Consider the following 26,591-nt stretch of genomic DNA (forward strand, 5'->3'; position numbering starts at 1 on the left):
GCACAGCACCTTTTTCTAACTGTGTGCGTATATATATATATATATATATAAAATTATATTGTGAGAAAAATGTTTGGCCACACTGCTCAGTACTGTAAGCGTTCACGTAATGCCATTTACTAAAAGCTTCAGAAAAACACACTAAAACAAGGTCCCATGAAATTGTAGAGCAACAGTGCAGAAGTACTCTCACTATAATGCACACTAATGTAAAATCAATATCACATGTGCTGTGAGGGGGGGCGCTGGGTCCACTTCTGTGTTTGAAGACGGCTATTCTTGGAAACCCTTTGAATTGATTTCTATTGAACTTCAGAAAATGGCAATCCATCAGTTGACATGACCGATGCATTAGCCTTTCCAGGTTAGCTGGTAATTGTTTTATTAATGCGCCGCTTCAGAACTCGTGACATGGTTCAGAAGGCCGTGATTCAGGCTGCATGTTCGGTGGTGCTTATATTCCGTCTGATGCATCAGATTTTACATTTCAAAGGCTTCACCCGTTTCCCCTCATTTGCTCTTTGGTTATTTGTGCTTTTTTATGGATTAGCCAGTTAGAAACACATTTCTGCGGCGAGGCTTTAATATGTATTCATCTGTGATCATAGCTAAACTGGGTCTTGGGGGAAATGCAGGCAGAGACGGGGAATCTAGGCCGAGCGAAGGGTGGGTGTTCTTAGCGAGGGGGTTTTTGAAAAACCCCAGGGGTAGAATACTGTTTGATTACATTGAAAGGGATTAAATCAAAATCTCTCGCTCCCCCCCACACGTCTCTCGGCCTGTTTGAGAGCGTCTGAGTCGTTCCTGCCTCCTGTCGTCTATTCGTCCACCACTGACTGAGAGTCTCTGTCTGAGCTATATTTATATACCCGCTTTTCGTCTCTCGCGCGGCATCTGTTTCCTGAAGTCTATATGTGTTTCTGACTTAAACATCATCTCCTGTGTCTATTTCCTCATCCTTCTTTCTGTCTTTTTCTCAGGTTTCCTTTCTTTTTCATGTGTTCATTCAAAGAACAGTAGCTTTCTGATCAATTCCTTTAGGCCTCCCAAAGTTAAAGGGCCCATATCATGGAAAACTTTATTTATTTTTGGAAAAAAGAATTTTATGTACACTGCAAAAAATTGTATCTTGTCAAATAAAATGATGTTAAATCTAGTCAATAAATCTAATATCTCTTCTGTGGGGATTGTTGTACGCTTATTTCAAGATTATTTAACCCTTTCCAAACTTGTTTTAAGTGATTTTGTTAACTAAATTTATCTCACTATATTGACAGATAATTTTGCTCATTTTAATAAAGGTGCTTGATACTAGCAAAATGATCTGCCAGTATAGTGAGACACTTTTTCTGGATAATATTACTTAAAACAAGTAAAAATGTCTAGAAATAATCTAAATAATCTTATAATAGGTGCACAACCATCTCAAAATTAGAAATATTACATAGATCAACTAGAATTAAGATATTTACTGCTATTTACTGCTTTTTAAGATATATACTGCTCAAAATTTGACTTGACAAGATACTATTTTTCCAGGGTAGAATGTAAATACTGTTAAAGTTTCAAAGACATACAATTCATTCCCCAGACCTTTGGGGGAAAAAAAAGTAGAATATGGGCCTATACTCTTAAAAAGATGGTTCTTTAAGTGTTCTTTAGTGAAGACAATGGTCCTATATAGAACCATGGACATTCAAAGAACCATCTGCAAGTTTAAATGTTTCTTTGCATGGTGAAATGGTTCTTCAGATTGGCAGAGAATGTGTTGTATGTGGTTCTATATAGCACCAAAATGGGTTCTTCTATTGTTACGATGTCAGGCTTCTAACATAAACCCCTTTTTGGTGCTGTGTGGAATTGTTTACAACACATACACCCGACGAGCCAGCGTGCTTAGCTCCGCTGCCAGCTCATCTATCCGCTCATGCTGTACCACTTCTGACAACAGTGTCGCATCAGCAAAGAAAAAGATGTGGGAAAAATTGCACTTTAGAGCTGAATGCTCTTTTATTGAACAGGCAGGTCACTTCTTGCTACACAGTTCTCCTTTAATCCTTTATGGTAGACATCAGGCCCACACAAACCACCCCACAACTCGACACAGAATAACACAAGCAACATGTTAACATCAATTAGCAACAACAACTTAAACTATGAAATAGAAGTCTGTCCTACCACGAGTTTGGCACCTTCCAAGAGCCTCTTCGCTTGGCCAGTGGACAGTGGCAGGACGGCACAATATCTGTAGTATAATGTAGGCCTCCAGTGTTTCTCAGCATTTGGTGGTCATGAGGGATAGAATCTTTTACTTCTCATAAACTTTTTCATCTGTCATACATCACAGACGTTTTGATTAGCTGCTGACATAAAGTAGGATCCGACTGATATGTTGGTTAGCTGATGATATCGGCCGATGTTGAGGAACTGCATACAATAAAACACTGATCTTTAGTGGCTTATTTCATATTGTAATGACTTTTAAGCAATACAGGCTGAACTGGTACATTTAACATCAAAACATCATCTTGGTAAAAATAACAAAAGTGTGTAAAATGTTTTCAGAGCTTTTAGCTTAAGTATTACATAGCACAAACCCTTTCTATGAAATGAAGTCATGAACAGTAAGAAATATGTCATAATTAATGGAAAACAACAACCTATTAAAAAAAGAATTCTGGGAAGCGCCGCTATGCTAAAATACGTTACATTTAAAACTGAGTTTGTGCTGCTTGAGTTGAATGAAATGTGGCAATTGAGAGCTTATATTAATCAGTAAAGCACCATTTATCTAAAACTTGATGTTTCTTTTTTTATCATATTATTGGTTAAAAAAATATGTTGATGGTTTCACACCAAGCATGACAACATTTGGAAATACTTAGAATGTTTTAGTGTAGGTGTAAGTGCTTAACTCTGATTATGTGGTTGTATTGCTAACACGTGCGTGTCAGTAAACCTCATTAGCCTCACCTGCAGCAGAGTCATCAGTGACTGTGTTTTTCTTCAGGGCTGCTCTGCCGCTCCACTGATTCACTGATGGTTACGTCACACTCTATGTGTCCTGCCTGGGTGTGTAGCGATTTTACTGTAAATGAATCTTCACTGTTAGTATTACAGATTCATGGCTACAGGGTAGGGATGGACGAATATCGTCATAGGAATATGACGATATTTATTATTATTATTATTGTGAGAAGTTACATCACAGTACACATTTATTAGCATACAGTGGATACAGTCAGTACTTAAAGAACTTTGAAGTGCATGTTTCATTACAAAGAGAGCTTATAAGCCCTGTGCAGTTCATTTAAATCATTGCACTCATAGTTTCTGAACTCTTTGTTTAATTTTTGCTCATATTAAACTTTGACAGCTGATATTATAAGTAACGTGAATTCTAAGCACCTTAAAATCAGTAACAGAGCTGTTAGCATGCTAGCTAAGCTAATGGTTACCAGCTCCTCTCTTAAACAGTTAGCACTTTTTAACATTTGTCACATGGTTTGACATTTACACAAAGATGGCTTGAAAATTGTTCACTGTGTTCACTTATTTGGTAACGTGTAGGCAAAATAAGTGTTTTGTTGCTTCCAATTTGAAACTACACAAAAGTGACATAAAAGATGTCACTTGCACCTCTTTTACTCTTTACGTTTACCCCCGCCCCTCTCAAATGTAAGAAAATTAACAATAATACAAAATGATACAGCATTTAAGACAACATGACTGCAGTAATAAACCGCTGAGTATGTTAAGTGCTGATGTCTTGCCTTCACACGTTCGGCCTTTTGGCTTTGTCACGTTTATTTGTTAAGAAGAACCCAAAGTAACTTTGGGACTCCTAGATCTTTTTCATTGGGAATGTTTTTGAAAAATATAACTGTTTCTCTGACACATTTTTAAAACTTGCTTGTCTTTATAGCTGCACTGAACAGATAATGAGCTACTTCGATGCCATCAGCAATGCCAAGTGAACTGGGTAATCCAGGTCTTGCGTGTGAGGTTGTGAAACATGGCGATTGATGTGGCAACAATCACAGGAGTGAATAAAACGTGTCATTTAAAGTTTTGAAAACAGATTGTAGGTGGGCGAGAAGTTAGGCCTGTTCAGATTTCAGCCGCATTATTAAGCAATGTAGTTTATTCATTTTATAGACTTTTTTAAAACTAAATTATACAAACCTGCCCAAAAATTGTTCAGCTGCCAAAGCACTTTTCCCCCTACAAATACATTCAAAATCAGCTGGGAAACAGCTCAATCTGGTAAACGTGCAGAGTAAAATTATGATTAAATTAATGTTTGGGCATGTTTTGTACCTGTGAGCCCTAACCGTATTGCCTGTGGACTTGTTTGGTGAGATGGCAGTGCGTAAATGATATACCACATCTCTGTAATTTACTCACAGATTTCATATTCTATATGAATCATATTGCAGCCTTCTGTGATGTCATTATTGTGAGTAGGGCCACAAGGATACTGGTAGACCAACTTACTTAATGGTCTGTTAACAGAGCATCTGTAGAGGCTGCATTTTATGTAGCAGGTCTGTCAGACGCAGCGTTTTCATACAGTGTGAGTATATAAATCATAGCTTTGTCCAAACATGATGGTATATTCAAACGTACAGTGTGAGTCAGCAAAAAACAAGATTTCTAAAATCACACACTGTCTGTCTGGCTTTAGAAAACATTCAGCTACAGCTCAACCAGCCAATCAAAAGACTCCAACAAGTCGGAAAACTAGATGCGTGAGCTCCTCGCATGCGTTAGCCTTGGATGTGGTTCCTGCCGTCACTGTGCTGCTGCTGAAAGAGACAGATGAGGATCAAAACTATGAAACCTACTTTACTTACAGCTGTACAGAAGAGCTTTTCTGAGTGGGAACAAAACCCGCTCTTCTCCACTGCAGCGCTACTCGATCCAAGATGACTAACGTAGCATAGCTGGCTAACACGCTTTATTTAAAATCAGCTAGATTTAATGATTTAACTGTTAGGGTACATTACACTCATTTACACTCACAACTACTTCATTCTAATCAGGTTACTCAGTGTGGTGTCAGGCTCTGTATCGGCCAGTACTAAAAAATACGTACTCCTTCTTCTAGTTACATCTGAAAATGATGGTATTAATGCATCCCTAACTGTAAAGGCTGATTTTGCAATACAGACGATAAACTGTGCAGGCCAGTACAGCGGTTAAACATACTGCTCTATCGCCCCATACAGGGTATTCCCCCTCTTGTAGATCATTAGCAGCATACTGTATACTGTGTACATTTCAGCCCCTTACTGAGCACCTGTTCTTCTGGGGTGAGAGAGACACAGTGTCCACCTGGTGGGCCTGTTTAGGGAGGATTCCAGCCGGGAGAAGCAGATGCTCCTCACTGCTGCTGTGAAGGGGGGGTGACAAAACATAACAGGATTAACCACGTCCCCCTCAAGGGTGGGGTGGGGGGTGAACGGAGTGAGGCACAGAAGGAAAAGTGAATAGATGTGAAACGGACAGATAAGGACAGAGCGCATCACACAGACTTCAAAAGTGATTTGTTCTTAAAGGGCCCAAATCACGGAAAACTGAGTAATTTTTAAAATTACTATGTGAACATTGTTAGTTTTTAATTGTACCCTGATTTTGCGGCCCATACATCCTCCAGAGACCCAGATAAATGAAAGAAAATTATAGTATTTTTAGATAAAATATGTCTATTGGCTTTTTATCTATTTTTATGTAATGTTTGTATGTTTTATGTAATATTTCTTGTTTCAGCAAGTAATCAGTAAAAAAGTGCTTTGAAAACATCTTTCTATGTAAAACATATCAACTATAAGCTTTAGAAACATCATAAATGCAACTGTTTACCTCTCTTTCTTCCATAAAATGTGGCTGCTGAGATGGCAGACATTTTGAAAAAACAGAACTCCTGATGATATATCATTGAAAAGGCCAGGATGTGCTCTACATGTTTCAGCACTACAGCTAATATGGTTTTTGAAATATTCTTTGGGGACTCATGTCCCCCACAGAGGATAAAAATGAATTACCAGGTCTTACGAGCTCCCACTGATTGTTTTTGTGATGTCACAAAAACTAGCATATTTGCATATATCCACTTGTTCAGCCTCTGACAGTTTAGCTCCGCCCATTCACGCTGAAGTTGTAAGGAGTATTTCAGCCCGGGCTGATTTGTGAGTGAGAAACAGAGCTCATTTGCATATATTAGTCTTAAAGGCACAGTAACAAAAATACTGTTTGATTCTACTGGTAGGAAAATTGTCATGTAAAAATGAATTGTCATATTTTTCTTTTTGTACGCAATAGTGATGTGTCTAAACATTGGAAGCTGACGGCATTGAGGAGTCGTTAATAGAGACAAAACAAATAGCTCCGGCCCCTTATTATCCCCAACACCTGCTTTCGTGTTAGTTCTTGTCCGTGTTTCCAAGTGTGCCTCGCTAGTTATTCTGATTTTTGACGTTGACCTGCCTTTTTCAATGCTTTTCGCCTGGATTTTGCTCGTCTGCTTCTTTTGTGAGTCCTGCCTTTCGAAATTCACCCACTGAAACTGCTTATCAACATCTAACTTTGTTGTTTCAACCACAAAAGTAACACAGTTTTTATTAATTAGAAAGTAGATGCAGATTTTATTAAAAAACAATATGATAATGTTGTTAACTTGGCTAATAAAAAACAGATAATGCTATGTAATGAAGAGCCAAATGGGAGCAGAAAGAATTGACTCTTGTTGGTGAGCTGAGCCGATTGATCTGACTCGCTGAAGAGCCACTATGCCCACCAGTATTACATAAACCCACTCACACATGCAAAGGGGTGTCCAAAGTCCAGCCCCAGGGCCAAATACGGCCAAGACAAATTTTAATCAGCCCGTGTCTTCTGTTTTAGTGCGTGATATAAGTGTTCCGCCAGCCAGTATGCTGTGGTTCTTCCTCTCACCTGATGGTGGCAGCAGTGCTGTAAAATTGCAGTGTGACACGCTGCACTGCGGTGATGAAGTTAGCTAAAGTTTAAGACTCTTTCCTCTCTGACTTTACTTGCAGCTTCATTTACTGTACCACATTTAGTCCAGTCTGCAGCCATAAAGCTCAAACTAACACTGAGAATTGCAGTTTTTGATGGTAATTTGAACTGTTTCATCGAGAGCCGCAGCAAATGAGCCTCATATTTAAAAAGACTGTGATCAATTTAATATCAGACGTGAAACACAGCATGAAAATTACAGTAAATATTCAGAAGAGAAGCTAAAGCAGCTGCAGCTCATCGAGTCTCACAGCACCGACTTTGTATGAGAGCAAATTCAGCAGGTCAATGAATATTAACCCTTAAAGGTGGAACAATAACGGCTGATTATCTAAGAAAACCGAAAATTCATAGATTTTTGTTTGGTTTGTTAAATAACAAATAAATAATATATGATAAACAAATGAAATTATTTAATTACAACAATGTAATGAAATAATTTCATGATTAAATTCTGTAGCAAAATGGCAGTAATAACTCATGTTCCATAAGTGCTCATATTTATGCTGTCTCAGTGTGCTAAATTTCTATTGTTAGCAGTTTTCTTACAGACGCTGTAGAAGAGGCTTCGGTCTGTAGTTCTGATCTCTCTCTGTAAGACTTACAGCTGTTTGCTCTTTGTTAGGAATCCTATAAGAGTATCGTGCTTGTAAATATCACCTAACAATAAATTCCATCAGCGTCACCCTTTCCCTCAGTCAGCTGCCTTATTTGGTGATATTTGCGAGCGAGAACATTCCTTAAGCATTAATAGTGCACGTTCCTCACAGCCAACACCCGCACGCCTCATCCAGAGCTGATCAAAGCTCCAATCATGCAGCTTCACGCATCTTCATTAGAGCCCCACAGCTCGCACTCACCTGCTGTGAAGAAGTGGAGAGACATGTGAGCAGCAGAGTAAACACAGTAAACACCAGAGTAAGCAGTGCAAGCAGTATAAACATAGTAAATGGTGTAAACATAGTAAAGAGCATGCACAGAATAAACAAGAGTAAATAGTGTAAACATAGAATAAACAGTGAAAACTGTGTAAACGGTGTAAACAGAGTAAACAGTGCAAACAGCATAAACTGTATAAACAGTGCAAACAGAGGAAAGAGTGTAAAAGAGTAAACAGTGTGAACAGTAAACAAAGTAAACCTTATAAAAGAATAAGCTGCATGAGTAATATGCAGAGTTAATGGTGTTGTAAGTTGTAAGCCCTGATCCTGGAGATCTACCTTCATGCAGAGTAGAGTTCTTACCACAATCTGACACATCTGCTCCAGATAATCAGCCTCTTCTTCAGTGTCTGATTGGCTGGATCAGATGCTTTAGTGTTTGATAAGGTGAGGGGGCATTTAAATGCAGGTGGAAACTAAACTCTGCAGGAAAGAAGATCTCCAGGAGGAAACAGCATAAACAGATTCAACAGCATAAAAGAGTAAACAGAGTAAAGAACATAAACAGTGTAACCTGTAAAAATGTAAACAATGTAATGAACAATGTAATCAGCGTAAACTATAAAAATGTAAACAGTGTAAACTGTATAGAGAGTGTAAACAGTGTGCACTGTATAAACAATGTAAGCTGTGTAAATGAAGTAAAAAACTGCAAACAGTGTAAACTATAACAATGTAAACCGTATTAACTGTAAAGTGGAGTAAACAGAGTAAACTGTGTAAACAATATAGAGCGTGTAAATTGTAAACAGTGCAAACAGATGATGGTGTTTTGTTTAGAGCAGCATAGTGCAAAAGGCGGAATGATGCTTGTATATTTAATTTGTTGAGGATGGTGTTGTGTATGACATGAAATATCTACTTATTGACGCATTTCTGGACACTCATTTTCTTTTCTCAGTTAATCAAAGCCATAATGAACCGATTATTTGATTATGTATGATTTTCATGTGCTGGTTCTACGTTCAAAATAAAGTTGTTATTGAAAGTAATAAATACTTTTAAAAATGAAGCTCATTTTGCACAGTGCACTGCTTCATAAATGGAAATCAATCTTTCTTCAAGATTAAATTTGTGCAAATAAGACAAATGCAAATAATTGTGAGCGACTGAATTAAAGAATGCAATTAATTGTGATTAATTATTTAAATCATTTGACCTAGTCATTATAGCATCTTCAGTTTGGGCAAAACATTTACACTTCAAACTTTGAAATAACTTGACAAATTAATAATTTTTGTTATTTTATTCAATAATAATGTAAGACAGTGTAAACTGAAATATTATAAACAGCAGAAGGTTCTTAAAGAAGTTTTTGGGAGCACCAAAAAGTTGTTTAATGAAAAATTATATGCTGTAATTACCTGTAACTTTTTAGTCAAATGATCTGCCTTCAGATTTGATCACTAATTTTCAAACACGAGGCGTTCTGGATATTAATTTTGTCGTTCTCTGTGTTCTACAGCTTTCTCTGTCACTTTGGAATCTTCTACAGCGCAGTTCATTTCTTGATATTTATTTCCAGCTTTCTATATATAATTTAAACTTGAAAAGTTGTGCACTACCAGTATCATCTTAGTCATTTTATGCATAATTCTGCAACAAAATTGGTGTTATTATATTTTAATGTAATATTAATTTAATATATATTATAGCAATAATTCCAAACTTTTTGACTGCGCTGTATTTCAGTTCATTTGTTGTGCAGGGTAAGCTACAAACAGCCGACTGAGTCTGATATATTTCTTTTTTGTGTGTGTTTTAGAGACGTTTTGGAGGACGAGGCGGCGGAGAGGCAGCATTGCTGAGCTCAGAGCTTTCGTGCTGTGGAGAACTGGCTTCCAAGGTAAGTTGGAAGTTTGCAAATATATGAATTTTGCAAGTCAACGCATCTTAAATCAAGTCAACATTTCTAATATTTTAATATTTATTATGAGACTGCTACTGTTGTTAGATTATTCTACATATTACATGTCTAAATTTACACTCAATTTACACACCACCTTCACAAAAGAGTAGAAAAGATGTTAAAAAATTCAATTTAGACATCATTTCATTTATCCTAACAATTTACCTTTCTGTTTTAAGTGAATGAGGAGCGTTATTAGCATCACCATTAGCTGGGAACTCACGACAAACCGTCAGTAACGTTACACATTGGCCTGATTTTAGCTTCAGAGAACAATGAGGCTGAAGTGGCTTCTTATTCACCTGCTTCTTGTTCAAGTTTTTATGTTCCACCTTAAATGGAGCAGCAGTTACATTCTGCCACCTGAGCGTTATAATATTAACTGCTGCACCATTTAAGGTGGAACGGGAAAATTCACGTAGGAAGCCGTAAATAAGCGCTTCTTCAAGCCTCCAAACTTAAGAAACTTCTTTTCCACAGAATTTGATAGCATTTTTACTGAGATGTCGATTTGGACAGGATTAATATAACCTGGCATTGTTTATTATAGAAGGTAAACGGTGCCAGAATCCTGACTGAAGCAGAAGAGTGCAGTCGGTAAAAATGACTGAAATGGCGCATTTGGACGGAACTAAAATCGCTGAGAAACTCCGGGAATAATTACGTTACCCACCTCCTCATGTTAAACTCATCCTTTCCGAATAGAGTTAAAGAATTATTACATACTAAGGCTTATTATTCAGTAACTACAGGGACTTCAGTACAACTGGCTGAGCCGTTCTTAGATTATAAAATTGTGAAATAAAACATCGCCGGTGGGCCCTGACCACTTAAGGGGTTAAAGATAATATTGGAGATCAGAGAAGGTCATCGTGACCTCCTGCAAATCTGCTGATCTGACCTCACATGTCCTTATGTGTCTCCTTTTAATGGGATTAAGGTAATCTGTCCTCACTCTCTGTCCTGTCAAACAGCGTTCTTAGTGATTCCTCCCATTTAGGTGGACAAAGGGGCGTCCTTCAGCTCTGACCAGGACACCGAATTTGTGATGGTCATTTTAAGGTTCTTAAACAGAGAAGTGTTTTTGGACCAAACCTGTAGCACAGTTTTCTGTTAAAAAAAACAAAAACAAAACTGAAACCTGCCGTGTGATCTCAGCTTGTTTCAGAAACGACCATCACCACGATTTGATGCCGCAACTGTTGAACATTTTCAGTTTCCAGTATTCTAACTAATATTATGTAAATTATTGGAATATTCTATAAGAATGAGAAAAGGTAGGCTTGCTTCATTTTGATAATCAAATAAAAAAATGCATTTTTATTATTATTACAGATACTACCTTTATTTATGTATATATGTGTGTATTTATGCATTTATTTATTATTTATTTAGCTAATTAGCCTTGTTGCTGTCTACAAAGAATTATCTCCAGAATGGTAACTTTACAGAAGAAGGCAAAACTTTTTAAATGTTTAATGTAAGTTAATGTAATAGATTTTATTCCAAATGATTGTGGAGTGTTTCTATTGGTCATTTATCATGAAATTCTCACACAATATAGAGTACAATCAAATGATGTAGACAAATCCGTTGAAAAAATTGAGATACATGCTTTTTTTGGACAGCGACAATATATCGCAGAAATTCTATGAATTGCTTTTGGTATTTATTTATGCCTTAAGGAAAGTTATTTGAAACAAAACAGGTAAATTAAAAGATCACTGATAAACAGCTATTTTTGTATGCATGGATGGGGGCAGTCATGGGCACCTAACCCCCAACTGCTCCCCCCAGTGCCATGGTTAGGGCTGCCCACAAGTACTCACTGCCTCCTAGTGTGTGTGCATTTACTAGTGAGTATTTGTGTGTTTTACTGGACGGATGGGTTACAAACTGTTTTCTCTTTTGGCTGAAAACCAAAAGAGCCACTTTTGACTGTTTTGGCAGAAATTTTTCAGTTTTGGTGCATTCCTATACTTTTATAAAAGATGGTTCTTCACAAGTTCTTAAGTAAGGATTCCTAAGCAAAGACAAATAAAGACATAACTAAAGACTGTTCATGGTTCTATATAGAGTCACGAACACTCAAAATGCCATTTTCATGCATAAATAGTTCTTTGCATGGAGAAGTAGTTCTTTAGATTGATGCAGAATGTGTTGTTTATGGTTCTATTTTGATGGAGAATGTGTTGTATATGGTTCCATTTACTTTACTAAAGAACCTCTAAAGAAGTCTGCATCGCCACCACTGAAATTTATTTACATTTTGTTTACATCTTAATGACTGAATTATGCATGAATTTTGAAAATCAGTGGAATTCCCCGTTGAACATCAGTATTTAGAAATACTGCATAATCATTACTGAATCTGCTTTAAAATTGTATTTATTTATTTATGCGATCATCAGGGTTGTCACAGAGCTTTCGAGCCTTAAAGAGGACTGAGAGAGAAATGAAAGGAGGGATGAGCAGCATGTGCTTTTGGTTTATTGTCCGGGTCTCAGAGCTGTCAGCTGGATGTGATATAGCAATTTTACTGCCCGCAGCGCTGGCCTGTGTTCCAGGAAAAAAGAGGAGAGTAAGAAAGAGAGGACTGAAAAAAAAGAGGCTGTGGCGAGAAAAAGACACCACAGCTCTATTTTTATCTGCAGAGCGCTGTCGGCGGGTCGGGAGAGGCCGGCGCTGGGCCGCTCCTCACTGAAGGCCATTCTCTCGTCATCTATTAATGGACTTTAATGGACCTGGTGCTCCGGGTGGGAGGGGCCATTGCGTGACATTCACTGCTGATAGTGTAATTTATTAATTCAGCTTAGTGAGCGCTCCACGCTGACCTTGACATTATGCGTTCTGAAGGAAAGTGCAGGTCTTTAATGTGCTCTATTGTTTACGATCGTCGTGACAGGTCATAATGCTGCGTCGACTCTCCAACACTTTCTTGTGCAAAACTGTCCTTTCGGTCCTTAAAGGAAAACTTCTCTCTGTATCTGTAGCTGGAGGTGGGAACAAGTCTCAGCTCAAAGCAAAGGGCCAAAGTTATTCCAATACAATGTGTATCCTGTATGTAGATCTGACTTTAATTATATGTAATGTACATTCATTTTTTTTGTTGCAAGAACAGTGATTACAGTGATTACACAATGTTAATCAAACCAGGGATTTTCATATTTAGCTCATTCAGTAAAATGTAATAATATTATTATGTTGTGTGAGTTGATTGTAACCTAAGAAAAAATATTCAAATGGGGTTAAAAGCTACAGAACTTCTCCACCTGATCAGGTAACTGTGTGTGATCCAGACTGAACGATGACTGTAACCATAGCCATATAAACAATTCAGTGGCAATTCCTTTTTTAAGCTTTTATTTTCTGGCATGAGTTTGAATTGGGTTGGGGACATAAATGAAAGTGAAAGTGACCGTGGGGCTTAATGTGCTTGAGTGTACAGTATCAGCATCTGCAAATTTAAAGAGATACAATAAACACTGAAGTTTTGAGTCAGCTAGTTTGTTTGTGGTGACGGATGGAAATGAAGTTGGAAAACACTGGAGTGTCCCTTTAATCATGTATTACATATCTGGTAGAACTGTACATAACTCATGTTGCTGAATGATTATGTAAACAAGTTGTTTGTTCTGTTAAATGGACTGGAGGTGAATTTTGCTCTACTGCGCAGGTGGTGATGTCTGACGGAGCTGAGCCCAGAGACTGTGATGAGGCCTTTGAGTCAGAAGAGGGCGATGGAGACCAGTTTTTGGAGGAGGAAGAGGAAGAGGAGGATGAGACAGAGAGCAGTAAAGAGCTCTTAGAGAGGCTGAGAGAGCTGGAGGTGAGAACAAACAGACATATATAGGCATATATATATATATATATATATATATATATATATGTGTGTGTGTGTGTATGTATGTATGTATATTTAAAAACTTGCACTAACAAGCTTTGTACCACAAACTCCAATGATTGCATAGCAGCTTTATATACACTTTGTTATGGATCCAGTACCGGCACTTATTGGCCACTTTATTAGAAACTGCATAGCCCACTATAAGACTCTATATCGCTGTTGTCGGAAGAAAACCTTGTATCTCCAAAATGGTAACTTTACAGGAGAAGGAAACGTCATACTTTACTTTTAATGTAAGTCAATGGAAACAGACTTTTTTCCAAGTCATTTTTGGGCTGTTTCTTTTAGTCCATTAATCATAAAATTTACGTACAATGTAAAGGGCAACAGGCATTTTCAAACAGACATGTCAAAAACTGAAAAACGTCAAAAATGGAGATATGAAGTTTTCTTCCGAAAACAGCAATATGCAAAGTTATTTGCAAAAGTTTGGGCACCCCGGTCAACTGACAAAAATCTGTCAGCACATCCTTTACGGTCTATTTATAGTGTAGTTTTTATTTATTTGTTTGAGACATAAAAAACATAAAACATAAAATGTGATGTGACTTTTGCACAGTCCACATTTTTTTTCCCCCCAAAATGTATTAAATTCAGCAAATGAACAGTAATTGTGTATTAAAGCGTACAGAAGTGTGTCTCTGTAGAGGATGTGTAACTTATTCACACTCAGAAACTCAACAACAACATAGAATCTGACCAGGGGTGCACAAACTTTTGCACACCACTATATACAGTAGGCATTTCCGATAAAATGGCCAGTGAGTGTAGAGCTGGTTCATAATGGAGTTATAAGAGACTTTTTTGAATGGGGCACAACACTTGGCAGTAAATCAGAACAGAGCTCATTTACATAGATCAGTCCTAAAGACACAGTAACGAAAACATTCTGAGGAATAAAAGGAGGTAAGTAGATGGTCATAAGTGGGGGAAAAGAATAAAACACTAGAAAAATATGTGGCGTGGGCTCTTTAAGGTGTGTAAGGTGCATATATTTGATGTGTGAAGAACTCATAAGTCATATTTTAACAGGCTCATTTAATATACATTGAAAATAACATTTGGCTCTTTCTGTGAATGGAGCTCATTTTATGCCTCGAAACTCTTTAAAAATTGACTTTTTCCTTGGTGTTTTTAACAAATTATTAATCAAAGGAAGTGTCAGAAACTCTTATTTTTCACCCCACACTGTCAAATCAGACTCTATATGAGCTGTTTTCACCATAAATGACTGAATAACAGGGATCATATTCCCTGTTAAGCTAATATTAATGCAGTAAAAGTACATATAATGTATACAACAGAGGGCAGAAGGGAGAGTTGAAAGAATGTTTTCATTCAAATCTTAGTTTCAGTCCATTTTCATTTTATTTTCATTCAAAATAACTGAAGGTTAAAAATGGGTAACAGGTTTTCAAATTTATCCTGAAATAAGCAGCACTCAGGACAGGGGTGTAGTTCATTTTTAATGGGGTGACCAGGTTTTTAACCAGTGATTTGTTTAGGGTGTCAAACAGCTGAAGACAAAAGGTGAGATAACATTGTTATTTCACACATTGCACACACTGCATTATTAACACACTCAGCTTTAAAAAGCATTTAGCTCACATGAAACAGTAGATGTTATTATACATTAGTGAGATATTAGTAGTTACAAATTTTCAAAACTGAAGGTTTTTGTCCTGTTTTCTGTGATGTTATATGAAAAATAATGTATGTTTTTCTCCCTCTGCTAAATTCTACTCTGGTGAACACTGTTAAATCTTCAGTTACAGTAATGTTAATCGAACATAAAGCACAAGTGTACAACCAAATATACTGTGAAACACTGATACAGAGATGTATTTAGGTACTTTTAAACCTCTTCTTAATGTAGAAAGCCAATGTTAGCTGCTTCCTTACACAAAATGAATGAGAAAAACTTTGAGGTTTTGAGCTGCGTCACTCTCCTGTGAGATATGCGAATTACTGAGCGCAGCGTCAGATCGTAACTGATCAGTAACGGCACTGATGGCATCATAAAATTGCTCACGAAGTAGCAGAAGCTTTTCTGCGGTGGTGCTTTGTTGATGATAGCTCACTTGTTTTGTTCAACTCGCCACGCTTCACGAGTGGGTGGTGCTGGCCCCTCACCTACACCGCAAGGGCAGGATTCATGAAAGCTTACTGAAGAAAAGACTTGTGAAGGTCTTAAGACAAACACTAAGAAGTTCATAAGAATATTACTAACTGCAGTTCTCAAAAAAACAAAAACGTAAGAAGTTCTCAAATATTCTCTAAAGATAATCTTAATTATTTCCTTAAGATTTTCTTGAAGAAATTGCATTTTACCACGTACCGTGAACAGCACAAGATACATTTTGGATTTGTGTTAACTGTCATTTCTGTTATTTAGTTTAATCCAAGAAGCAAAATGGTGGAAAAACATCAAACCAAATTTTAGCAAAGAAGATCTAGAGGTGATGGTGGAAGAAACAGCAAGAAACATTGGAAACATTGGAAAAGACGATAACTGTGGCAGAAAGCGAGAGATGAGGATGGGGAGCGGCAGTGGCAGCTGTGAGTTTGATAAATTAAGATTCTCACCTCGTCAATTCTCACTGAGACGAGTGAGAGTCTGTCGGAAGATGAAGAACACGTTTAAGAACATAATATTTTCAAGAATACACACTTATTCTTAGAATTATTAAGAAAATTCTTAAGAAAATAGTTAAGAAAGAAGAATAAGCTTATTCTTAAGAAGTTATTTGACGAATAACAATTTATTGTAACTTTTTTCTTAAGAACGTTAAAGAAAGTTAAGAAAAAACACATTTAAGAAGATTTTCTTCAAGATACTTTTGTGAACTTACCTTGACAGGGTGCATGTGTTGCATGCTAACTATTAATAACCATAAAGTTTACATAAATAAAAAAAAATATATATACTTATATATATATATATATATATATTATATATATATATACTTTTTTCTAATAAAAGTTTTGGTATTAGAGTTTAATAGTCAGACTTTACTGCAGCCAGATCAGTGTTTTGTATGTAAATTGAGAAAACTGAATTTGAATACTGACCTGTCTGATGGTCATTTCTGCAGAAAACACCAAGATGATCCCAATTCCTGTTTATATCATGATAAACGTGATGTAATAAATGGAATGTTCCTTTTTTGTACAGGGGGAGCAGGTTTGAGTAAAAGGACAGTGCATACAATGAGGGACATGGGTTAAAATGACTTTTGTTAAATGAAAAAAATTATTAGGGAAAAATAATTCTTTCAACATTAAATGGAACCAGATAACATTGTAGTGATGGTGTTGGTAGAAGATTTAATGAATATATTTCATACAGGTGTTGTGTCAGTGAGGTGGGGCAGCCCAAAATCGCCACATTATAGGTGGACACAGACATTTTAAGTGTTTTTGTGATCATTTAAATGCTAATTTTATTTAAAGTTGAAGTACAGATCCCTTCACTCATTTAAAGGTAATGTGATGTAAATTGAACTCTATTCTTGGAAAGTGCCGTTCACCAGTTACCTCTCCAGCCATGATTTCCTGTGTCTGCTGTGTCACAGACATCAAAGCAGATTTCAATAAGAAACTCTCACTGCTCTTCCTTTTAATCAAGACATAATTTTTTCTGTTTTGTAAAAGGTTAAAGCAGGACACTGTCAGTTTAGTGATGTACCACTAGAGGGCGCTCTTCCCCTGCGCAGTAAATCAGACCAGTCAAAATATGCAGTGAATTCTTCGTCATATGAACCTTTAAAGGCCCATATCATGAAGAACTGGACTTTTCTTCTTAAAATAGTAGTTTGATGTCATATGTAAACAACACTGAAGTTTAAAAAACGTGCTCCACTCTGTACAGTCCGTATATGGAAACTAAACTGGAAAAAAGTTTCAAATTCATTTTGTGATGTCATGAAAACCAATACATTTTTATAAGTGTACGCAAAGAAAAATGTAGAATATGGGCCCTTTAATATAAACTAACCAACTGTCTACAGCCTCTCAGTAAACCACTACACCACGACTGAGCCATACTATTTTCTAAGAAGACGTGTATATATATATATATATATATATATTGCAGTTGTCAGAAGAAAACCTTGTATCTCCATTTTTGGAGTTTTTCAGTTTTTCGGCATAATTTGAAAATGCCTTTTGCCCTTTACATTATGTGTAAATTTCATGAAGAATGGACCAAAAGAAACGGCCCAAAATGACTTGGAAAAAATCTGGTTCCATTGACTTACATTAAAAGTAAAGTAGGTTTTTTCCTTCTCCTGTAAAGTTACCATTTTGGAGATACAAGGTTTTGTTCTGACAACAGCATATATGTATATTTGTGTATATATGTGTATATATACACACACACCTCCTTGTTTCTACACTCACTGTCCGTGTTATCAGCTCCACTGACCATATACGAGCACTTTTAGTTTTTAAACAACGCTGCTGAACTGAGAACCAAAAGCATCCAGCCAACAGCATCCTGTCGACAGCGTCCTGGGACCACTGATGAAGGACTAGAGGATGACCAACACAAACTGTGCAGCAGCAGATGAGCATCATCTCTGACTTTACATCTACAAGATGGACCAACAAGGTTGGAGTGTCTAATAGAGTGAAGAGTAAGTGGACCCTCCAGTGTTTGAAAACTCCAGCAGCACTGCTGTGTCTGATCCACTCACACACACTAACACACCACCACCATGTCAGTGACACTGCAGTGCTGAGAATGATGCACCACACAAATAATACCTGCTCTGTGGTGGTCCTGTGGGGTCCTGACCATTGAGGAACAGGGTAACAAAGTATGCAGAGAAACAGATGGACTACAGTAACTGTAGAATTACAAAGTGCCCCTACATGGTCAGTGGAGCTGATAAAATGGACAGTGAGTGTAGAAACAAGGAGTTGGACTTAATGTTATGGCTGTGTGTATATATACATGCCCAAAATTCTTAGTAAAGGGCCAATATTTTATGGTTAAAATAGCAAAAAGATGTAAAATGCCTTTAAATCCAACCTTTAGCATGATGATAACTTTCCACCATGTTGAACAATGAAGATAACTGAAACATTAAAAACAGTAAAATAAGATATATGTAATTGAATGCTGGGAAGCTGTCTAAAGTCGACTGAGTGCACATTGATGTCATCAAAAAAAAATCTGAAATCATCTTGGGCGTGAGGCTAAAGTCATTACATTTTGATGAAAAACAAGAATTCAAGTCTTTGAAATGATGTGATATGGTATGAATTGTGAATAATATGACCAGGAAAATAAACTAACAAAGTAAAAGAAGGCAGATTTGATTTCAGGTTGAGCAAAAAGTGTTTTGTGATTTTTGGTCACAGTATTTTCATATTCCCTATGCTTTTATACATAAGAGAGGCATAAGATCTTAATATATAGAATATTTCAAAGCTGTAAAGAAGCAATATTGGATTTTTAATGGCAAATGTGTCACGCGGCCGCGCTGTGACAGCATGACGAATGACTGAATGCAGCAGAGATAGTTCTGTACTTCAGCATGTATTATGTATTTGGGGCTTTTTTTCCCTTTTTTCTCTTTCTTTTAGGTTTTGAAGGGTCATATTGCTGGCCAGCTCTCTGTGTAGTGTTCGGAGTGCGTATGCAGGGCCACGTGCCTTGTTACGTCGCGGCTGTGTTTGCGTACGTCGCCCTCATTGAGATGTATCTCACGCTCGGCAGCGTCGACTGCAGCCAATTTCAGTCTGTTGTGCTTTTCCTTCGTACCTTCCGCTGAGTGAATGATTGTCGCCGCTCGCCCTTAAGTGCCTCTGCTAAACCTCTAGTGATCTTCACCCGAGCCTCTGCAGCAGCCTTAAAAACTTTTCCGGCGCATTCTCAGCCACTCCTACGGCCCGCCGAGTGCTTTCAGGAATGCCGTTTGGAGGTTCTGTGTCTTTTTATATTCATGCTAGTGCAAATGCAAAGATGCGATATAAATTCCAATTAACCGCATGCTTCCTCTTTATCTGCAAACACAGGACAATCTGGAGGACGGCGAATGCATTAGCAAGCGCTCTTTAATACCTCCCTGTCTGTTGCTAGGATGTATAAAACTCCATTTCCTCTTCCTCACTTTGATTTTTTGAGAGGCTTTTAAAGCAATTGAAAATAATGCTTGGAAAACACTCATGAGTCTGGAGCGCTGTGGATATCACTCTCGCCCTCGTTACAGATTCATACAGATTTATCTCCCAGCCGATGTGCTGTTGACCAGGCCGAAATGACCCGTCACCACGTACAGCCAATCGGAGAGCTTGTGTAGCTGGTTTGAAAGTGGCTCGATTAGGGTTATGCTGGCCTTGCGTGGCCATAGCAGTGGGCAGATGTGGGTGTTAGATTAAAACTAATCAATAGAAACTTGTACACGCTCTAAAAATGTGCATTTTTTACTCAGTTTGAGGAAACTGAAGGCAGCAAAGCACAGTGTCACATGTCTTGGGCTATTTTGGCCATTTTTGAATATTTTTGATTTTACCTTTATATAACACATTAAAAATGTTTACTTTCTTTCAGCACTATATCGTCTTTATGATTTTTTCACTTTGACACATGGTATCAAGTCAAGTCAAGTCAGAGTTTATTTATATAGCGCTTTTTACAACAGGTGTTGTCACAAAGCAGCTTTACAGAAAAATACGGGTCCGAGCCCCCATGAGCAAGCCAGTGGCAGCAGTGGCAAGGAAAAACTCCCTAAGAGCAAAAGGAACAAACCTTGAGAGGAATCAAGACTCAAAAGGGGAACACATCCTACTCTGGTCAACACCAGATAGCAAACAGCGTTAGTATGATAATATTAGAATACAAAACGGGAAAAAACAGGTGGAGCAATGGTTAATTAGATAGTTTTAGTTTATGCAGCAGCAGCATCATCAGGAGAGTCAGTTCATGAGGGTGAGGTTTGCACAGCGTTGTACAGCATGAAGCTCAATGGTGGTCAAACCGGTCCAGAAGGCTGGCTAGCAGTGGGCACCCGATCAAGGCAGAAGAAGCAACAGCATCAGACGCACAGGATGGGCAGCTGTTCAACTCGGCAAAGAAAAGGAAGCACACAGAGAGTTAGTTTGGTAAAGAGTGACTGATCACAGATTACAGTATTAACATAGAACAGCAGAGACGCTGGCAGGTCTAGTCATTACAGCCTAACTAAAAGGGAGAAACCAGAACGGTAACAGAGACATGAGGCTCCCTGAGATGTTGGTGCTCCTCCGCTCCACCGTCAGCAAACTCTAGTGAACACGTGAGAGCAGCGGGACGACGGCACCAACACTCCCAGTTTACCATAATACTCTATGCCCATGAACCCCCAGATCTGTACCTTTTGTCTGACAGGGAAAACTAATTACCAAAGGCTTGACTAAACAAGTAAGTTTTTGGCCTAGACTTAAAGACTGAGGCAGTGTCTGAGTCCCGAACACTGACTGGAAGATTATTCCAAAGTTGGGGGGCTTTGTATGAGAAGGCTCCCCCCCTTGTTGTAACTTTATTAATTCTAAGTACTGATAGTAAGCCAGGACCTTGTGATCTAAGTAGGCATGATGGTTCATAGTATCAACACAAAACACTAGAGGTGTAGACTTGAGGCATATGACCTGGACTCAGGTTTGACTCAGAGCACAAATTTGATGACTGTAGACTCGACTCGAGAAAATCGAGAAAGACTTGCGACTCGGCTTTGACCGCAACAGCAATGACTTGGACTCTGACTCGGACTTGAGCGTCATGACTCGGAAAGACTCAAGACTCAAAGTGGAAGAAACGTGGTCCTAGTCCGAATGCAGACAGGATTATTTTTCATGTGAATGAATTTGTTTTCTGCCGTAAACTGAATAAAAAGCAATGTCGTCAGATGTCTGTCACTGTGCTTATGCTCGGTTTATTTTATTTCGGAAGACAAGAGAAGCGTTTAGAGATCAAGTTCACCTCCATAAGCTGGAACAAGTGACGCATCAGCAGCATCAATATGCCTTCGCTCAGCACTTAAACTCCAGTCTTACTGGAGAAACTCAGTAGGTGAACTGACCATTTTCCTCATTGCAGCAAATCAAAAGAAACACAGCTCTCTTTATTTGACCGATTTTAACAGCTTCTGCAGGTAAAACAAGCCCAGCATTCACCACGAGGCTGGTGAATAAGAAGTTGGCTTCTTATTTGCCAGCTTTGTATTGGAATATGTTGTTCCGCCTTATATGGTGCGGGCGTCTGAACGTAACTACTGCACCATTTAAGGTGGAACGGAAAATTCGATTAAGAACATGGTGGCGGAAAAAAATCAACTTCAGCTTTGTACATTCACCATAATTTTGCTGTCTTTTCTGTAAACTTTGTTCAGCTCGGTAATTTTGGTTTCTGTTGTTGTCTAAATTCAATTGAATCTAGTGGTTGTTTTTAGTTGGCTGAGCTAGTTTTAGTGCTGAGCTAGTTTTTATTTTAATCCTGTGCGCCAGTGTTCCCAAAAATCATCAAATATTATCTTCAAATATAATTTTGGTTATCTGTATACAATCAATTTTGTATTTTAGTTGGAAGGGTAAAAATAATAATAATAACAAAAAATGAATATACAGCCAAACACTGCTAACATACTGTCATTAAATTGCTACAGTACTGTTACTATTATTGTGTAGCTTAAATCAGCTGAAGAATGTAGAATGAAGGGCAGCACTCACAGCTTCAGTCATAGCAACACCCAAAACACTGCAGCTGGGCTTCAGCCTGACTGTTAATACACTGCTGCCACCTACTGGACATACTTTCAACTACAGTAACAAACATACTTTATGTTTAAGTACTCATGTACTTTTTCAGACATACCGACAAGTATTTGAAGCCTCAAAAATACTTTCCAAGTCCTGCACACTTCAAGATGGTTCTTCAAGGGTTATTTAGTAAAGACAGTGGTTCTGTAAAGAATTTGCATGCTTAAATGGTTCTTTGCATGGTGAAATGGTTCTTCGGATTGATGGGGAATGTGTTGTGTATGGTTCTTTATAGAACCAGAAGGGGTTCTTCTGTTGTTACAATATTGACATTGTAACAATAGAAGAACGCTTTTTGGTGCTATATTGAGCCTTTCAATAGGTTCTGTGAGTGTTCATAGTTCTATATAGAACCATTTTCTGTACTTGATAAACCATCTTTTGTAAGTGTGTGCAGGCCAGAACAGGTCAAGTTTGGGTTTCAGATTTAGTAGCACTAGTCTGTCCTGATCATTGTGGGTCACAAATCATGGGTTTGAGTTTAGATTTTTAGCACATGCAAACTTCTAATCTGTACTATATGATTGATTACCATTGACTGATTACTGTAGACGTTCATTTTAACAGCTTCCCCTCGTGCCTAGTAGTCAGAGCTCAGAGAACCTTCATTTATTTAATTTCCAGTCAAAACAGCCGTTAAGTTATTCATCGTTCGGGAGATTTTTGTGAGTAGATTAGATATTAAATATTCCACGAGCATAATGAAGGCGAAATCAAAGAGGAAATAAGTGAGTTTCCAAAACTGGAGTTTAAAAGCTTCAGAGAAAATGTGGCTCCTAACAACCACCTGGTAGACACCAAAACTGCCCCCAGTCCGATAAACAGCACTTAAAGCTTTCATCTTTGAGAGAGAGGAGAAAATCAAGCTGCTTCAGATCTGAAAACATCCCCAGGTGTTTCTGTCCATCCTTCCACTGTGAGAAGACAGCTCAGCGCTGTGGGTCTGAAAGGATGTGTAGCTGTCAAGAAGCCTCACTGAGAAAAGGAGACAGACACATCAAACGAAGAAGCTGAACGACGGACTGACCACGCCAGAGTCCAGACCTCAACATCACTGAATGTGTTTGGCTCAGTTGCAGATATCTTTGAGAAAATGAAAGCAAGTCTCCTGAAAGTAAGTCTCCCTTTTTGAAAAGGGTTCTATATAGCACCAAAAAATGGTTCTGCTATCATTACTATGTCAAGCGTGTAACAATAGATGAACGCTTTTTGGTGCTATATAGAAGCCTTTTCAAAAAGGCTTTACAACACATTCTCCATCGATCTGAAGAACTCCTTCACCATGCAAAGGGTTCTTTGAGTGTTCATGGTTCTATATAGAACCATTTTCTTTACTAAAGAACCCTTGAAAAACCATCTTTTTTAAGTATGTACCTACTGGCTGTCTTGTGAACTTATGTTCTAAGCCTAATCCTGATCTTAATCTCAGGAACCAAAGAGAAATGGGTGTTGCTTTTTCAGTATGAACACTTTACAGAGTAGGGGGTTCATTGCATCATGACAGTGTTCTTCAGATTGATGGAGAATGTGCTGTAGATGGTTCTATACAGAACCTTTATGAAAAGGCACCCATTTTGGTGCTATAAAGAACCAAATAGAACACATACTCTATCAATCTGAAGAACCATTTCACCATGCACAGAACCTTTTTATCATGCAAAGGATTTTTTGAGTGTTCTTGGTTCTACACAGAACCATGTTCTTTACTAAAAATTCCAAGAACCATCTTTTTTAGGTAAGGTTTATTACTGGTTTTACTACATAGTCACAGCATTTCTGTACTGGAAATACACACACACACACACACACACACAGGTTGGAGTGCTGGTTGGACTCGTCACTGAGCTGTGACAGGACTGTTATTGCGACTGTGATCGTTGATCAGGCTGCAGGCTCGCTGATCCAGACGCTGTTGATTAGGCTGAAGAAGCAGGTGTTCGTTCTCCGCAAACGATTACGCCGCGAGAGCGCGGCCTCCGATATTTATGGATTTTCTCAGTTACTCAACACTGAGCTCTGATGATATCAACACCCACATCTGCTGTTACTTCTCACACACGCTTGGATGAGCTCAAAGCTGCCTTCAAAACAATGCTAGAAAATCCATAAATGCCTTAAACGGACCAAAATCAAATAGCATTCCGTTCACTCTTCCTTTCTTTAACTCGTTTAAGCCCACTGGCAGCTGAAGGTGACATAGTTTATACCCCTCTGTTCTCCTTTATAAAGATCTGCTGGTCTTATATAGCTTTTTAAAGATTCACACCTGAAGGATTACATAACCCTCTACAGGTTCCACCCTAAATGTCTTCTTTCATTTACAGGACGCTGGTAAAAATCCCATTAAACCGAATGAGAAACTGTAGAGCAGACTCTACTTATTTTCAGTTGGAAATACGTTGAGGGTGACCCTCATTTTCAAAGCAACTGAGCACTTACAGCACAAAGGAATCAAAAAAGAAATCAAAACTGAATTTGATCAGGTTAAACTAAATTGAACAGAACTAATTAAGAGTAATATCAAACAAGATAAATAGGGAAAAAAAGTTTAAAAAAACAATTAAAATTTAATGAAGAAGGGGAACAAAAAAATAAAACCAAAAGATAATAAACCAATTAATTAAATTTTAATGTCAAAGAATAAATAAGGCAAATACATTTCTGAAACAGTCAAGTAAAAGGATTATAACAAGTACTAAAATAAATAAATAAAAACAGTGATAGAATTAAGACGAAATTAAGATTTCAACCAGCCAAATAAAATTATGAAAGAAAATGGTGAAATTAAATACAACCCCAATTCCAAAAAAGTTGGGACACTGCAATGCAGTGATTTGCAAATCTCTTAGACCCATATTTTATTCACAATAGAACACAGAACACAAATCAGATGTTGACAGTGAGACATTTTACCATTTCATGAAAAATTTTAACTAATTTAGAACTTGATGGCGGCAACGCATCTCAAAAAAGTTGGGACAGGGCCATGTCCACCATTGTGTAGCATCCCCTCTTCTTTTAACAACAGTCTGTAAACGTCTGGGAAGTGAGGAGACCAGTTGCTGGAGTTTTGGGAGAGGAATGTTGTCCCATTCTTGTCTGACGTTGGATTCTAGCTGCTCAACAGTCCTGGGTCTTTTTTGCCGGATTTTTTCGTTTCATGATGTGCCAAATGTAGGTTGTGATGGGTGCAGTATGTGGTTTAGCATTGTCTTGCTGAAATATGCAAGGCCTTCCCTGGAAGAGACGATGTCTGGATGGCAGTCCCTCTCCTCTTGAGTCCGGAGGACACGGCATCCGTACTTTCCAAAAATAATTTCAAATTTTGATTCATCTGACCACAGAACAGTTTCCATTTTGCCTCAGTCCATTTCAAATGAGCTTTGGCCCAGAGAAGACAGCTGCGTTTCTGGATCGTGTTGACATATGGCTTTTTTTTTTGCATTATACAGCTTTAACTTGCATTTGTGGATTGCATGGCGAACTGTGTTCACAGACAGTGATTTCTGGAAGTGTTCCTGAGCCCATGCAGTGATTTTCTGTACAGAATCATGATTGTTTTCAGTGCAGTGCCGCCTGAGGACCCAAAGATCACAAGCCTCCAATATTGACTATTGACCTTGTCCCTTGCGTACAGGGATTTCTCCAGATTCTCTGAATCTTTTGATAATATTATGTACTGCAGATGGTGGAATATCCAAAGTCTTCACAATTTTACGTTGAGGAACATTTTTCTGAAATTGTTCCACAATTTTTAAATGCAGTTTTTCACAGATTGGTGAACCTCTGCCCATCTTGGCTTCTGAGAAACTCTGCCTCTGTAAAAAAAAGCTCTTTTTATACCCAGTCATGTGAGTTAGTTGCAAATTGCTCCTCCAGCTGTTTTTTGTCAGTACCACTTACTTTTCCAGCTTTTTGTTGCCCTGTCCCAACTTTTTGGAGATGCATTGCTGCCATCGAGTTCTAAATGAGTTAGTATTTTTCATGAAAT

General features: G+C 38.0%; 1 protein-coding gene across 2 annotated transcripts in view; it reads left to right on the forward strand.

Annotated features, from left to right (window-relative positions):
* LOC118799872 (nck-associated protein 5-like) overlaps nt 1-26,591 on the forward strand; it is a 128,022-nt gene that overhangs the window by 39,455 nt on the left and 61,976 nt on the right. For both annotated transcript variants that reach the window (XM_036559951.1, XM_036559952.1), the window contains 2 exons: nt 9,748-9,828; nt 13,568-13,720. In XM_036559951.1, coding sequence (XP_036415844.1) covers nt 13,574-13,720 — 147 coding nt within the window. In that variant the 5' untranslated portion in view covers nt 9,748-9,828; nt 13,568-13,573. The remainder of the gene's footprint in view (nt 1-9,747; nt 9,829-13,567; nt 13,721-26,591) is intronic.

Source organism: Colossoma macropomum, unplaced genomic scaffold (genome assembly GCF_904425465.1).
Source record: "Colossoma macropomum unplaced genomic scaffold, Colossoma_macropomum, whole genome shotgun sequence".
Lineage (NCBI taxonomy): Eukaryota > Metazoa > Chordata > Actinopteri > Characiformes > Serrasalmidae > Colossoma > Colossoma macropomum.